The sequence below is a fragment of the Dendrobates tinctorius genome, unplaced genomic scaffold, assembly GCF_039654945.1.
Source record: "Dendrobates tinctorius isolate UK_male_01 unplaced genomic scaffold, ASM3965494v1 ptg000030l, whole genome shotgun sequence".
Classification (NCBI taxonomy): Eukaryota; Metazoa; Chordata; class Amphibia; order Anura; family Dendrobatidae; genus Dendrobates; species Dendrobates tinctorius.
The window spans coordinates 22,323,401-22,340,000 of record NW_027361698.1 but is presented as its reverse complement, the minus strand read 5'-3'; the positions used below and the strand labels follow the sequence as shown (position 1 = coordinate 22,340,000).

The 16,600-nt window shown below is 38.4% G+C and overlaps 1 protein-coding gene across 2 annotated transcripts in view; it reads left to right on the top strand.

Annotated features, from left to right (window-relative positions):
• Positions 1-15,158, top strand: part of PITX2 (paired like homeodomain 2) — a 15,911-nt gene extending 753 nt beyond the window's left edge. The window contains exons 2-4 of one of the 2 annotated variants that reach the window (XM_073571971.1): positions 3,267-3,342; positions 12,464-12,669; positions 14,152-15,158. In XM_073571971.1, coding sequence (XP_073428072.1) covers positions 3,297-3,342; positions 12,464-12,669; positions 14,152-14,715 — 816 coding nt within the window. In that variant the 5' untranslated portion in view covers positions 3,267-3,296 and the 3' untranslated portion in view covers positions 14,716-15,158. Of the gene's footprint in view, positions 1-3,266; positions 3,343-10,792; positions 11,344-12,463; positions 12,670-14,151 lie in introns of those variants that run through there. The other variant, XM_073571970.1, reaches the window with a different exon arrangement.
• Positions 15,159-16,600: the final 1,442 nt, after the last annotated feature.

Here is a 16,600-nt window from a genome sequence, read left to right as displayed (position 1 = left end):
GATATGGGCTAGATAGATAGATAGATAGCTAGATAGATAGTTATGGGATAGATAGATAGATAGATAGATAGATAGATAGATAGATAGATAGATAATCCAAAAAATGAAGGCAGCACACCAACATGGAAAGTGGATGTAGTTTTATTGTCCCATGTGCGACGTTTCGGTCCAAATGTGGACTTTTCTCATTCTATTTAGATAGATAAATAGATGTGGGATAGAAAGATCAAAACGTGAACACTGAATAATGTGACATTTTACCCTAAGTTTTTGGAAACTCCCAGATGCCATCATATGTTCTCTCTTGTTGCTTTCTCCTGCATGTCATGTTCTCCTCCTGCATGTCATATTCTCCAGCCATTGGACGTCCATGGCTGCCTATTGTAGGAAAGTTACCCTCAGCACTTCCCTAGAATGTCAGGCGAGTCTGTAACAGAAGACAAAGCAAGTCCAGATGGTCGGAGATCTGAGGATACTGATATGTGTGAAATATTGCTCAATGTGCCCCAGACATAAAATTACATATCTCATTTTCTGTTGCCTTTTTTCATTGAGCCGCAGCCCTCAGTGCACAGAAGTGGGCTGTTTGATAGTTACTTGGGTTTAATTGTCTGCCATAATTCTAACAGCAGACTGACTGGCTATAGGGCATAAAATACATGAAAAGGTTCACTGCTACAACAGCTGCGGTGGGAAGGGGAATGGTGCATTTATGAATCAGGCAGGAAAATAATATTCTTACAAATTCACCGCAAAGTTTAGTAAAGTGGAGTAGCAGCAGATTGGTGGTCCGGTCACTGCTGCAAGTGATCCCTACTCAGTGCACTGTACCGTATACAGGCCTCAGCCCCATCCACTACATCCCCTACATCCACTACCTGTGACAGCTCAGCACCATGGCCAAAATCTGACATGTCATGCATCTGGATGGGAGCGGTGTACGTGTATAATACATGTGTGTGTATATATACATGATGAAACCACTCCATCTTCATGTGTATTACATGTGTGAGTATGTGCATTTATATATATACGCCCTTACACATTATATATATTCCAATGAAGCACAACTGTATCTCAAATGCAACTGCATCTACGTTATCTGTGAGTGTGTGTGTGTATATATAAATATATATGCTATTATGAAATACATCTGTATGTGAAATACAGATGTATGTCCATTATGTATATAGATGTATATTGTATTATAAAAATAATTAAAACATCTATATGTGCATTTTGTGTTTGTATGTATATATTATATGTAATAATATCATGAAATACATCTGTATGGGAAAAACATCTGCTGTGCATTCGTGTATATATATATATTTATATATATACACGATATATTTATATATAAATACATATATATAACACAAGTGATGCACATACAGATGTATTTCTTTATAATATATATATAATAAAGAAATACATCTGTATGTGCATCACTTGTGTTATATATATATATATATATATATAGCAAAAAAACAGCAAATATATATATATATATATATATTGCACATACAGATGCACTTTATTTTTTTATACCACATATGTATGTATGTACAACCTAGCTTGGCAAATAAACTATTTTTCTATATTGTTAAAAGCATTTTATAAATATGAAACTCTCTTTTGAGTAGGTGACCTGGGCACATGCCTAGGTTTGCGAGTGTAAGTAGTTGTTAGAAAGATAATAAATATAAAATAGAAACTATATATATAATACAGCACAGTATACATAGTGCAAGCATACACTGTATATATAAAATGTGTGTATGCTGTACTATGATATATGTGTGTATACATATATATATATTTATTTTTGTTTGTTTTACTAATATTTGTTTTGTGTCATGTATATGTGGAGTTGGATTTATCAATGCTTTTGACTTCCCCAAAAAATACAGATATTTAGAGAATGTAATTTGTATGGTTCGGCATTTAAATCTGAAGAAATAAAGCTTCTGCCTGCAAGATCAGGGAGCTGAGCTGTGAACTGGTGGTGACCATAATAAAACTGAAATGAAAAGATGATTGTAATAATTAGGACGTAGCTGTGGGTCAGAATGCTGCACCAATGCGGACTTGAAGTAATCATCAAGCCAATGCAGACATTAAAGGAGAGAAAAAGATTACCAAGATGATGACATGCAAATTTCTTCCCAAATTATCATAAGTAAACATTCCAAGCCTGGCCTAATAAAATCCCATCTGTGTTACTTCATATCGAGTTAGGAGGAGAGAGCTGGGATAATGAATTTTCTAATATCTCACCAGCAGACATCTCAATCAGCCACTAATCCTGTGATTTCACTGCACAATCATTCCAATCTGGGCAGCCAAACTTCTGCTCCTCTCTGGCACCAGCCTGGGAAGAAGACAAAACAGGGACTACAGTGAAAATGAATGTAAACCTGTTTGTCACAAGTATTGCACTACATAGTAGATGTTGTCACAATGATGTCCTCCTGCCTGGACATATCTGCTGCTGTAGGACTCACTGACAATGCTGGGGACAGATCACACTATGCGTCCAAAGAGTTTCCAATACATCACAATGGAGCCAGTACAGCAGCTTCCACATCCCAGCACCAAATAAGAAAGCACTGTAATAATACAGACCTGCTCTCATTAATTAAAACCTCATTTACTAAACGAGCCACTAATGGAACCGATAGAGCTGCCGGCAATTAGCTAATGCTTCCCTGCGAAAACAGCAGGAATGCCCGAGTCACATCCCAGCTAATTGTGTTTGTGTGCTGTAACTCTAGATTCTGGAAGCAATCTAGATAAGTCTGATTTTTTTTTTCAGTGTCTGTTTATTTAATAGGACGCATAAACGATTACCGATCGTTCCATTAAGATAGAATTTGCTGAAGAGTAAATATAGAAATCTGTCAAATTGATAGCAAAAAAAAGTGTCCAGATCAGAACCGGTTAATTAATGTATAGCATTAAAAAGAATGCCTAAGCTTACAGTACATTATACTTGTTTCAAATGGATCGATAATCGTCATAACAGTATATTTAATTATACACGACAGCGATAGCAAAATGACTGTGCTAAATATTAATAATAAAAAGAAGAATTATCCACAATCTGATTCATTAATAATAATAGTAATGTAACAGTTATACCAATAACAATAGGGTATTTACTGTACTAAGTTGTGATTTGTTTTTCATATATCATATTTATTTGATAGTATATTTCCTTCATGACAATTTTTCTAACTTTTATTTTCCCTTTTCCCTTTCAGTATTTTACCGATTAATTGACCATTGCTGAAATGGAGTCAAACTGTCGCAAGTTGGTGACAACTTGTGTTCAAATAGGTAAGGAGCAAGGATCTCTGTCCAGAGATATTAACAAATGCGATGATTAAATGTTTGGATTCATACTTAAAACTACAATGACTGTACACCCTGGTGTCAGGGTAAAGGAAAAGGAGCCAAAGTAGGAGCCAGTGAGCCCAATCCGTCCCCTTCTGCCCATGTCTGATGTCTTTCTGGACCCTGGGTGCAGCCATCTACAGTGGATCTTTCTTCTCTGGAAGCTGACATCTAGAAAAGTGACTTCTCTGGATAGGACAGGAAGCCTCACAAAGTAATCAAGTGGACAGAATACATCCCAGTGCCAGTGTAGATAGTAACTGAGTTTCTCCTTATCCGATGACCATTTTTGTTTTCGGTTTTTTTTTAGTTGTTTTTGTTGTTTTGCTGTTTTCTTTTTTTTGTATTGCTTTTTTTTTCTAATTTTTGGGGGTTTTTTTTTCATCCAGTGAGGGCAGTGTCTGATACGATAATGCCTCCTATATGTTTCCTATAATCGCTCACAGCACCTTTAGAGTCAGATCTAGGGCATATGAAAAAAAAAACACTACTTATTGGATTTACTTGTTTAGTACAGAAACACTGAAGACATCTTACAACGTTTTGACATAAGTTGTGAACAATTGGTGCCCGGGGAAAATTGATCCTGATGTCACTGATTTTGGAAACCCAAAGAGCAAAAAATAGTGGGCATCTATGTAACAAAAGAAATAAAAGGTGCATAAAGTCATTGCAACCAGAGAAATCTATGTATCCAGTGCTTGTGGCAAAATGCAAGCACTCATCTATATCACTGCTACAAAAATATCCCCATTTCTATAGAGTCAGATTAAAAATGGTATGTATGGCTCTGAGAAAGGATCTAAATTAATGAGGCCGAGGGTAAATATCATGATAAGGCAGCTTATTAAACCTCCAGATCTATAGGCTGCAACTGCAAGCTTGGAAATACGGTGGGCCTTCTATAGGGAAAAGTGAATTTACATAGCAAGGCTAAGCTTAGAGCGCTCTCTGTTGTCAGACAGAGGTACTGAAATGAAGTTAAGCCGTCACCTTTTAGTCAGCCAGACGGCCTCTTCGCTTTTTCTTTTTTTCACATTTTTGTTTTAGTTTTTTTGTGCAGTTTTATGTACCTCTGCTTGACAACAGGGATTTTTTTAGTAAACACTATAATAAAAAAAAATAAATGGAGGGATGATAGATAGATAGATAGATAGATAGATAGATATGAGAATAGATATGGGATAGATAGATAGATAGATAGATAGATAGATAGATAGATAGATATGGGATAGATAGATAGATATGGGATAGATAGATAGATAGATAGATAGATAGATAGATAGATAGATAGATAATAGATAGGTAGAAAATCAAGGCGGCACCTGCAAAAGAAAGGTGGGGGGCATGGGTGCAGAATATCCCAGGCATAAACCAATTCTCCAAAATACATACAAAAATTAAGATAGAAAATTAGCAAAAATGAATAAACCATAGGGACGGCAACATTTCGGTCCAATTGAGGCTTGAGAAAGGTCCTCAATTGGACCGAAATTTTGTCGTCACTATAGGTATAAAATTGTTCTAATTTTCTGTTTTGGGAGTGCTGCCTTTTTTTTACCTTTTTTTTTTTTTTTTGCTGGTCCCGCTATCTATCTATCTATCTATCTATCTATCTATCTATCTATCTATCATCTATCTATTATCTATCTATCTATCCCATACCTATCCCATATCTATCTATATCTATCTATGTCATATCTATCTATCATCTATCTATTATCTATCTATCTATCTATCCCATATCTATCTATCTATCTATGTATCTATCATCCCTCCATTTATATTTTTATTATAGTATTTACTTAAAAAACCTCCCTGCTGTCATGCACAGATACATAAAACTACATAAAAACATAAACATCAATTTTAGATAGATAAAATACAATTTCCTTCCCATCAATTATAAACACTAAACACAAGAGATGCAATGATATTCTAACACATCAATCTATGTACTAGCAGCTAATCAGCAAAACCCGTTCTCCTGAAAATCGAAAGTCACCCTTCCTTTCTGGCCCGTCCCATTAATCTCAGCCCCTTCTGTTGCTCAGTATAGTGTAGAAGGGGCTTCATTAGATAGGTGGTCTTCCTCACCCCACACCACCCGAACTATTCCACTTTTCTGTCTTGTGTAGTCTCACATTCCCTGTTCTCCATACACATAGGACGACCTCTCATTCTTATTTTTTCTATGTTGAGTATAGAATTGTGTTTATAGGAATAATAGTACAGCATCGACTATTAGTCCATTTTACTTCTTCCAGAAGCTATTTTTACATACTATTATTTTTTTAGATGATAAGACTGTTATACATACTACATATTATTATTATTACTAGTATTAGTATTTGCAAAAAAAAACATATCTCGGTGTTATACGTATAATTTACTTTTTTAGATTTTTGCTTGATGTTTCTTTTTACTATAGTAAATGTTAGATTAATCAATGTTGTTTGCTATTTTTTTATTTGTCTTAGCTCTGTTCATTTTGTATTAGAATGTGTGAGTTTGTGTGCACAAATGTAATAATTTATATATATACTAGCAAGATATATATATATATATATATATATAATAGTTGAAAGTTTGATAGTTTATTAAATTGCTGTAATTAATATGGCTTTAATTAGAATCATTGAGTGCTGTGTCTCAGTAGAATCTTCTGTGTTGTTCTCTCCTGTGATGATGATAATAATATAATATATTCAGGAGATGCTGAGATGACTCCAGGGAACTAGAAATGTACAAGCAAAGCTTCTTTCGTGAGCAGGAATAAACTAATGGAACAATCTGATGTCTGCTTAATCCTATGGAGAAAGCATTGTCGTTTGCCTAATATTGACTGAATGGTAATTAATGGCTCTCCATCCAGGAGAATGGCCAATAATCCAAGATATGTGCAGCAGGGCTGGGACTATGATATCAAATGGCAAGAGCAATTTATCTATTAGGGGAATATTATGGCAATAAGCTGTATACATGACACTGGAGCAACTGGCATTGCATTAACCCATCTGCAGCCAGGTCGGGGTTATGCCCTTGCCCTCTTGTCAGATATAGTGAATAATATTCAGCAAATATCTGATGATACACAATGATGAGGACTGCGACAAATGTCTGGACAGCAAATCAGAGGCGATTCTCGTAGAAAGAATTGCGAGTTTTATCATCTGCAGTGCCTGGAACCTTGAGAAATGAGGTTTGTCACCGGCACTTTTCTGTCGGCATAGTAGCTGCTTCTGCCCAGGTTTACACTGATTTATAGGAGTATTATAAGCAATGAATACAGAAACATGATTCTGTCAAGATAATTGCACAATTAAGACCGGAAATTATTATTAATACTTCAATTCACGTATCTATATATATATATATATATATATATATATATATAAATTTTTTTGTAAGAATGTTAGATAGACAGATAGATGCACCGTGTCCTCCACAATGTATGTCCACCGCGCAATGAAAGAAAAGACTCCAAGTTTCAATGTAGATGTGAGCTTTTGTATATATATATATATATATATATATATATATATACAAAAGCTAAAATAATAAAAACATTTATATATATAAATGTTATATGTTATACATAAATGTTATATATATATATATATAAATGTTTTTGTTATTTTAGAAAAATATTCAGGATTGAGAGTCCTCAGTAGTTGATACCTTTTAATGGCTAACTGAAAAGATGGTAACACATTGCAAGCTTTCGAGACTACTCAGGTCTCTTCATCAGGCTTGACTAATACAAAATCTGAAGTCACATATTTATGCACAATACAGCCTAGAAAAAATGCAATGGATAAGACAAGTGACGTGAAGCAGAACTATCAAAATGGGAGAGGGAGAAACATAAATATAAACATTGGACCAGTTCATAGATAAGGAGTCTGGATGTTTTATGGTCCTCTGATTGGGGTCTAGTTCTGTGTTGCCCCGCAAGGTTTTAAAAGGAAATTCCTTAATTGATGTAAAAAGACATAAATCCATGCGACACATTCATTCCAGCACTGAGAGTGTCAAAGTTCGTCATAAATTTGTACTCCCAAACTCGTCTCTCTCTCTGAGATGTGAAGTTACCTTTCAATACCAGTAATTTCATATCCATGCTGCTGTGATCAGGGATACAGAAATGTTTTGCCACAGGTAGATCCATTCTTTTTTCTCTTATTGTGTGACGATGAGCATTCATCCTTGTTCTAAGCTTTTGCCCTGTCTCCCCCACATACAGACCCCCAGTTGGACATTTAGTACAAATAATTAAGTACACCACATTAGATGTAATGCAGGTGAAAGTACCTGGGATCTTGTAGTCCTGATGTGAGTTGGGGATCTTTATCTTGTCCGTGGTCATTATGTTATTTTACAATGTATATATATATATATATATATAAAACTGTCTATTTTTTTTTAGCTGTATATATATATATATATATATATATATATATATATATATATATATATACCGCTCAAAAAAATAGAGGGAACACTATAACAGTGGTATTTTAGTGTTCCCTTTATTTTTTAGCAGTATATATCAGAACAATAGACAGTTGTGGCTTCTTTCCATATATGTATAATGAATTATAAACAGAACCTAGAATAGAAAAGCATTGATATTATTTCGTATCGCATAAACTACATTAGGGTCCTTCACATAACTGGCCCTCCTGTGATATATGTAGAGTTTGATGACATCAGACTTTTTTATTGTTGCAATATTGCAGGCTTGTGTCGGCCATTGCTATAATGGGGGGCTGCACTTGTCGGGGCTTTGGATCTTGGTAATAAGATCCAGTGGATCCTGTTTGTGCTTCTCTTAGTGTAAAAGCTCTGCCCTACAGTCAGGTTGTAGACCGGTCAGATGAGAGCAGGGTGTCTGCCTCCAGATTATTACATCTCCACTGTCTGACAATTATGGGAGTGTATGAAACTAATAGACTGCTGTTATTAATTGTGGACCCTGGAGGCATTGACAGCTCTGTGTATATGAAGGAGGAAAGAACTGTTTTAGAATCCAGCATACAAATCCATATGTGTTTATTTCACTTGACACATGTGTGCCCTGTGTGATCATGCTACAAAGTACCTGCTCTGGTTGATTTCATGTATAAAACTTGATGCAGTGTCAGATCATTATAAGTATGGTTTTAAAAAAATCCAGCAATTTAGAAATCTTGTAGAATATGCAAAAAACTGACCATAAAGATATATTTTTGGTTATAGATTGATGTTTAATGAAACATAGAGGAGTATTTCTAGTGTCTTTATTCACTGGAAGCCCAGATTCATATGTCATCCATAGCACATATCCTATTTCACTTCTATAGATCAGCTTAAATAGTTGGTGTCTCACCAGGCCTGCCACTTATTGGAGGCCACCCCTAATGATTACATCACCCATCCCTGTCACATCACACATATACCTGATACACAAACAGGGCAAGATTGATCCAAATTCATATTGACTCAGCTACAGGTCATCAGCTGCAGTGCAGAAAGTGGAAATATTTACTTTACACATATACTTTATGATCTGCTGGGAATTACAAGGAATTCAATAAGAAAACGGCTAGGGCTGGTCTAAACCCCCATTTAAAAGACTTAAGCAAATTAGAGTCTTATCAGATTAAAAGGCACTACACAATGGAAGAGCATTGTCTCTGATGAAAAGCTGTGGGGTCTGGAGAGCCTGCGCCAAATCTCAGGGATACAACGCCTCAAAGGAGAGCAGCACAAGCCAAAGGCATTGCAAGCCATTTTATTATTGCATACAGAGCTGTGAAAGAGATATAGAAATGATGGATAGATAAATAGATTTTTACACAACAAGGAGTGCTGCTTCCATCTTTTTTATGTATTAAGGACTAGTATGTGCCTAGGAGGCTTTGCACACATATTGCTGCTGCTGGTCTTGTTCTTTTTTTTTTTTTTAGAGATAGATACAGGCGGACATATCATTGATGCAACCTGTGCAGCCGCACAGGGGCCCAAGATCTGAGGGGGCCCATTTATACCTTCAAGCAGGTGCAAATTTGCATTTTAGGAGATTATGGGCTGCAAAGGGCCCATGTATTGTTCTTGCACAGGCGCCCTTTTCAGTTTGTGTCCGCCAGTGATAGATAGATAGATAGATAGATAGATAGATAGATAGATAGATAGATAGATAGAAAATAAAGGAGGCAGCACTCCAAGAAGCTGCTAAGAAAAGTTATTTTATTAGCCCATGTGACAATATTATACTTCTATCATAGAACCTTCCACCTTTTCACATTTTTTTATAGATAGATTTGTAGAATTATTAGATATATGGGAATAGATATATAAATATATAGATATGGATTTAAGAGATAGATAGATATGGGATAGATAGAAGGATAGATCTATAGATAGATAGATATAAATGTTAGATATATAGGAATAGATAGATAGAATTATTAGGTATATGGGAATAGATAGATATGGAATGGAGAGAAAGATAGTTAGATATTTAAATCAATCAATCGATAGATAGACATGGGATTGATATATAGGATTAGATAGAATTATTAGGTATATGGGAATAGATAGATATGGAATGGAGAGAAGGATAGTTAGATATTTAAATCAATCAATCGATATAGACATGGGATTGATATATAGGATTAGATAGAATTATTAGGTATATGGGAATAGATAGATGGGCAGACAGCACAATTTGCAGCTTTCTGGATCGCATTGTGACCTATATCTTGATGCAGATCTTGTCTCTGCTCCTGTCACTGGCAGATTATGGGCCCGGGGAGGATACAGGGCAGGGGGATATGGATGACGTCATCCTTCTCTTGCAATGTTTGGAATTGTCAGATATTTCCATGAAGCTAATGTACATAAATGGAAAATAAATCGCCAAATTGAGCAGCATAAAGCCCTGTTTCCCAGAGCTAGGAGCATGAAATTGTCACCAGATCCAATCTGCTGGAATGCCGCCCTGTTCTTACATGTCTGCACTCACACATAAACCTGGAGTGAGGAAGGTCAGAGCCCGAGCTCTCAGCCCCACTGTTTCGTGTCCATATTTATGGATCCAGCCCTGTGCGGAGCTCTGCATAGGGGATCACAGATCATGTGGAGATGACTGGGGAATTATGGGACAGCCCGATGTTCTCCGTACTTTCCACCTTCCCCAGTGCACGTATGTGACACCCCCTGGTGGAGTACAGGCCAGCCATCAGTGCGAGGAGCAGGGCCACGCTCCTCTCCGCAGCCCAGGACTAGCCGGACAATTGTGCATTGAGGAGCCGGGCTGCCGAGTGCGGATTGGTGTCTATAATTACGGTAACCCCGCCCGGCAGGAGGCGGCTGTGATTGGCTAGGACGCGTGTGCTGGGCGTGCTCACAGCAGTGCAGGGGGTGCTGTGGATGACGTCAGGCGGTTGGGTAGGACACGGCTCAGGTTTAAGATGTTAGTAAAACAGGGAAGCGGCTGAGCTCTTGCTGATTGCCCATTGTCACTAGTGTAGCCTGTGCGGGCTCCAGTGCCCTGATTGTACCATGCCCTGCCAGCTGCTCTAGAGGGAGCTCTCCTAAAGAGACCATATGGCTGTATAGGGGACTCGGCCCGATCAGTGACAGCTCCTCGCCAGCCGGTGCCCACACTCCATCTCCTAGCTTCTGTTGGACGCACAGTGGAACTGGCCCCCAGGATTGCGCCTCTGTAATCCCCCTGGATCTGCTCCCTGCTGCACACATTCACCTTTTTCATGAACTCTATGAGAGACCCCTTACATCTGGAGCACATCGCCGGGAGTAGACTGGCAGCAGCCGCTTCCCAGCAGCAGTCCGTGGCCCTGCTCTCCATGGCGTCCTCGCTGGGGCAGCGGTCTGTGGAGTGTAAGCAGAGGCTGGAGGTGCACACCATCTCCGACACCTCCAGCCCCGAGGCTGCAGGTAAGAGGCGCCCGGCTCCGCCACAGCTCGAGTCCTGGAGCCCAGTGCATGCTTAGTTATTAGTGGTGGGATTCCATCATCTGATTCATTATTCGTACCGTTCTTATCGCTAACAGATCTGTAGCCACAGAAATCTATTTTTTTGCAATGATTATTATTAATATGCTGCGGATAATAACTGTTATTATTAGCTGTAACTTAATTCCCAGGACTGTAATGATCACCATTAGGAATATGATCTTTATGATGTCCAGGACCCTGTGATTATTTGCATTAGTATCATGCTTTGTAGCAGAGCTCGGAGGGTGGAAGTTTGGGTTTCTACTGTCATACACAACAGTTATAATAATTAGTAATATAATAATTGTCAGCGCTGACACAATGCACGGGGCATGACTGCTGGGTGCAGGGATCTCTGGGTGCGCACAGCGCCATACAAAGGAGAAGCTTCAGGGAAGAACTGGTCAGAAATGACTCATGTGATCAACTGAGCTGTAACTTATCAGAATGGAAATGACCCAATAATGACTGCAGCGAAAAATGAGATCTGGCCATGGACGATCTGCTAATGCGTCTATTTCTGCAACGAAATCTGAAATAAGCGGCAATTCTTGGGAAGATTGTCACATTTCTCCTCGCTATAATCCACAGCCCTGAGCTACTGGGGACTTCATAGATTTTCAGGAGAACTGTCTGCTTTCCTTTAGCAAGCCAAATGGGTAAAGCTCATTAGCAGCTGTTTGACTGTTCACATATACCTGCAGTATGTACCTTATATGAATATATATATGTCCCCTTATTTTTATGTATGTATATATATATTATATATATATATACTGCTCAAAGAAATAAAGGGAACACCACTTCTGTGAAAATAATCTGAAGCAACCCAAATTGTGAATCGATTTTTCCTGCTGTTGTGCAAATGGGACAGACAACCCCTATAAAGGGGTCTGTAAGGAATAAAGATTTACAGCTGGAATATTTCATTCAGTGGTATCTAGGAGGTGGTATTTTAGTGTTCCCTATATTTTTTGAGCAGTATATATATATATATAATTATAAAATTGTATAATTGTGCACGAAAATTAATTTTGATGTACATTTTACAATTCAACAGATAAAGACAAAAGCCACCAAAGTAAAAATGAAGATAACAGCGCTGACGACCCGTCCAAGAAGAAAAGACAGCGAAGGCAGAGGACTCATTTCACCAGTCAGCAACTGCAGGAACTGGAGGCCACTTTCCAGAGGAACCGCTACCCTGACATGTCCACCCGAGAGGAGATCGCTGTGTGGACCAACCTCACCGAGGCCCGAGTCAGGGTAAGGACTTCCACTGTGGGGGACTATCTCCGTGCATATATATAGATAGATAGATATAGATAGATAGAGTATTCCTAGAGAGATACATATTTACATGTAGAGAATGTTACATGTATACATCAATACATTTATTGCAGAATGTCATGCTGTGCTTTTATTAGCTCAGCTTCTATATACCACAGTATTAATAGAATAACATATTTAATAACGACAATATATGGTTCCCCATTCTTGACATATTATGGCGATCTTCTGGAATAAATGCGCTTTGAATCCTCCATTTTCAGTGATGATGTGGGATTTGGACAGAGGTTGTCCCCTGGGGCCAGCCTGTTGGATTACTTTCCAGCATCTGGGAATGTTACAGCTTCAAACTGCTACTCGTTCAAAGAGACAGAGGCTCGAGAATGATCAATGTAAAGGCCGCTGAATGATCCTTTGTAGACTCCTTTCAGGAGACCTGCTTACTGGGCAAAAGCCAAACTGGCTGAATATAATCTCTTGCTTGAAAAAGAAAAGATAAGATTTATAGCACCTAAAACCTAGGAGAACAGCCTTGAGAGACAATCTGCAAAGTTTGTTTCAGGGGGCAAACTAAACGCAAATATTAGCCGAGCAATCATTGTAAAAATTGGGCAACACCTTTTGATAGAGCTTATCCAAGGCCTATGGTCTGTATAGAAACAACCTGTCCAGAGTGACCCTTTGTGACCACAGGGTGGTAATAGCTAAGACTGGTACATGGCTGGAGTGAGCAGCAGGTATTTTATCAGTAAGGATCCTTGGTATCTCTTCAGCTCAAATTAGGCCCTTTTTGTGAATGCACCAGGCAGACTAATGTGGTCCTTGTCAAGTGAGTGCCAGGGATTAATGGTCCAGTTCCCAGTGATCTGTAATGTACAACATGATGAGTGTAAGCAGGGGGAGACCAGGGACTGCTCCAATCCACAAACTCACCCAGCAGGAGGGTGGCGGACAAGCCCCACACCCAGGATGTGGATTGCACATTGATCCCCCTTTGTCTGGCCTGCCAACAAGCTGCAGAGAGGACAAGTTGGGTCACAAGTTCTTTGGAAGTCAGGGCAGATTAGCATTGGGGGATCACAGCAGACTGCTCACTCACATACAGATAAAGAGATTCTTTTTATTTACCACTACACAGGTTTAATTATTATTTATTCATCTTTAGCGCACCATTGATTTCATGGGGCTGTACGAGGTTACATACAAAAATATATTTTTAAAAAAATATAAATATTATCAGTGTATGATAAATGCCGACTTGATATATTTTTGTAATCTAAATATTATTTACTGTTCCTTTGGTCCTATCTAAAGTGTTAGATTAAATCCACATTCAGAATGTCAGTATCAGGAAATAGTGTAATGTGTGAGATGAAGGATTCCTTTACTTGTATGTCCAGAAAAAAAATTACAGTTCACCAGAATTTATCATTTTTTTAATTCTGATTCTATCTTCAGGTTTGGTTCAAGAACCGCAGAGCTAAATGGAGAAAGAGAGAAAGGAACCAACAAGCAGAACTGTGCAAAAATGGCTTCGGGCCCCAGTTTAATGGGCTCATGCAACCCTACGATGACATGTACCCAGGGTATTCCTATAACAACTGGGCAGCTAAAGGCCTGACCTCGGCTTCACTTTCCACCAAGAGTTTTCCTTTCTTCAACTCCATGAATGTTAACCCCTTATCTTCACAAAGTATGTTCTCCTCACCCAACTCCATCTCCTCCATGAGCATGTCCTCCAGCATGGTGCCCTCAGCAGTCACAGGGGTGCCAGGCTCCAGCCTCAACAGCTTGAATAACCTGAACAACTTGAGCAACCCTTCTCTGAATTCTGCTGTGCCAACGACAGCTTGCCCTTATGCCCCTCCAACACCCCCCTATGTCTACAGGGACACATGTAACTCCAGCCTGGCAAGCCTTAGACTCAAAGCTAAGCAGCACTCTAGTTTTGGATATGCCAGTGTTCAGAACCCTGGATCCAACCTCAGTGCCTGTCAGTATGCTGTGGACAGACCCGTGTGATGTATATATATATATATATATATATATATATATATATATATATATATATATACATGTGCATGTATGTATACTATCCGGAAACCATCCTTTCTGCAAAGACTCATCACACTTGGACTCTATACAGTGAAGGAGAAAATATGTTATGAAGCTGCAAAACTCAAAAGTGTCTTGACTACAAGAGATCGGCTGCAGCGGACACTGAGAGTTATATATATATATGTATATGGACACGTTTGACTGGATATGGAAATTTAATGTTACGCTAAAGCTTGTTCATTTTTTTTTCTTAAGTTTTGCATTGCTAAAAATGGACTGAAAGGATGTACATATACTGATATGTCAAATTAATTTTATATGCAGCAGTTGTCGGTCGTACGATCTTTACAGTGTTATGAATACGCACCAGGCTTTAAAATAAAGCATGTCAAGGGAGAGATCCAGAATCTGCCCCAGGTGACTGTATATAAGCGATGTATTTCTATGTGCTTCATCAGACGGTCTGTGCACAAAGTCAACCCTCTCCCACGGTGTGCACCAATCCCACGGTGTGCACCATGTCCCACAAAGTCAACCCTATCCCACGGTGTGCACCAATCCCACGGTGTGCACCATGTCCCACAAAGTCAACCCTATCCCACGGTGTGAACCAAGTCCCACAAAGTCAACCCTATCCCACGGTGTGCACCAAGTCCCACAAAGTCAACCCTATCCCACGGTGTGAACCAAGTCCCACAAAGCAAATCCTATCCCACGGTGTGCACCATGTCCCACAAAGTCAACCCTATCCCACGGTGTGAACCAAGTCCCACAAAGCAAATCCTATCCCACGGTGTGCACCAAGTCCCACAAAGTCAACCCTATCCCACGGTGTGCACCAAGTCCCACAAAGCAAATCCTATCCCACGGTGTGCACCAAGTCGCACAAAGTCAATCCTATCCCACGGTGTGCACCATGTCCCACAAAGTCAACCCTATCCCACGGTGTGCACCATGTCCCACAAAGTCAACCCTGTCCCACGGTGTGCACCAAGTCCCACAAAGTCAACCCTATCCAACGGTGTGCACCAAGTCCCACAAAGCAAATCCTATCCCACGGTGTGCACCATGTCCCACAAAGCAAATCCTATCCCACGGTGTGCACCATGTCCCAAACACGAATATACCCCACGCAAGCTTCAGAAGCATATCGTACTTTATTTCCTCCCGTGGGAATTCTGAAGGCTTCCGTTTATTATTTAAAACGCAGAATATTATATTTCTCTCCCAAGCAAACGAAAAGAAAAAAAATTGCATCCGATAGAGTAAAACTACAGCGTTTTTAGAAATGTCATTATTTATTATTTGAAATTGATTGCAAAATTCCGGTTGTAACCGAATTCATTATTGTCTTGTAAAAATATTTGGCGGATTAGAAAAAAAAAAAGAAAAAAAAAAGAAAATAATGCAACTTTAACAATAAAAAGTATCTCTTCTTCGGGAAATGGCCCAGTGTCTGGACTGAAATAATGTATCGTTTATTAATCGAAAACATTTGAGGAAACAATGATACTAGCTAGATGTCAATATTACTTTATAAAATTTTTTTTTTAGAAAATTATAATATTGATAATAATTAGTGAAAGATTGAAAACCGGGTGTTACAATGAACAAGTTAAACAATGTGTTTAAAGGGAAAGTGAAACCTTGATATATGTAAGCCGAATTGTATATATAGTTAGTAATGCGTAATATACTGCTCAAAAAAATAAAGGGAACTCTAAACAATACATTGAATTGTTTAGTGTTTCCTCTGTTTTTAGCAGTGTATATATATATATATATATATATATATATATATATATCAATGTATGTGTGTTCATATCTATATATATACATAAATAAGCAA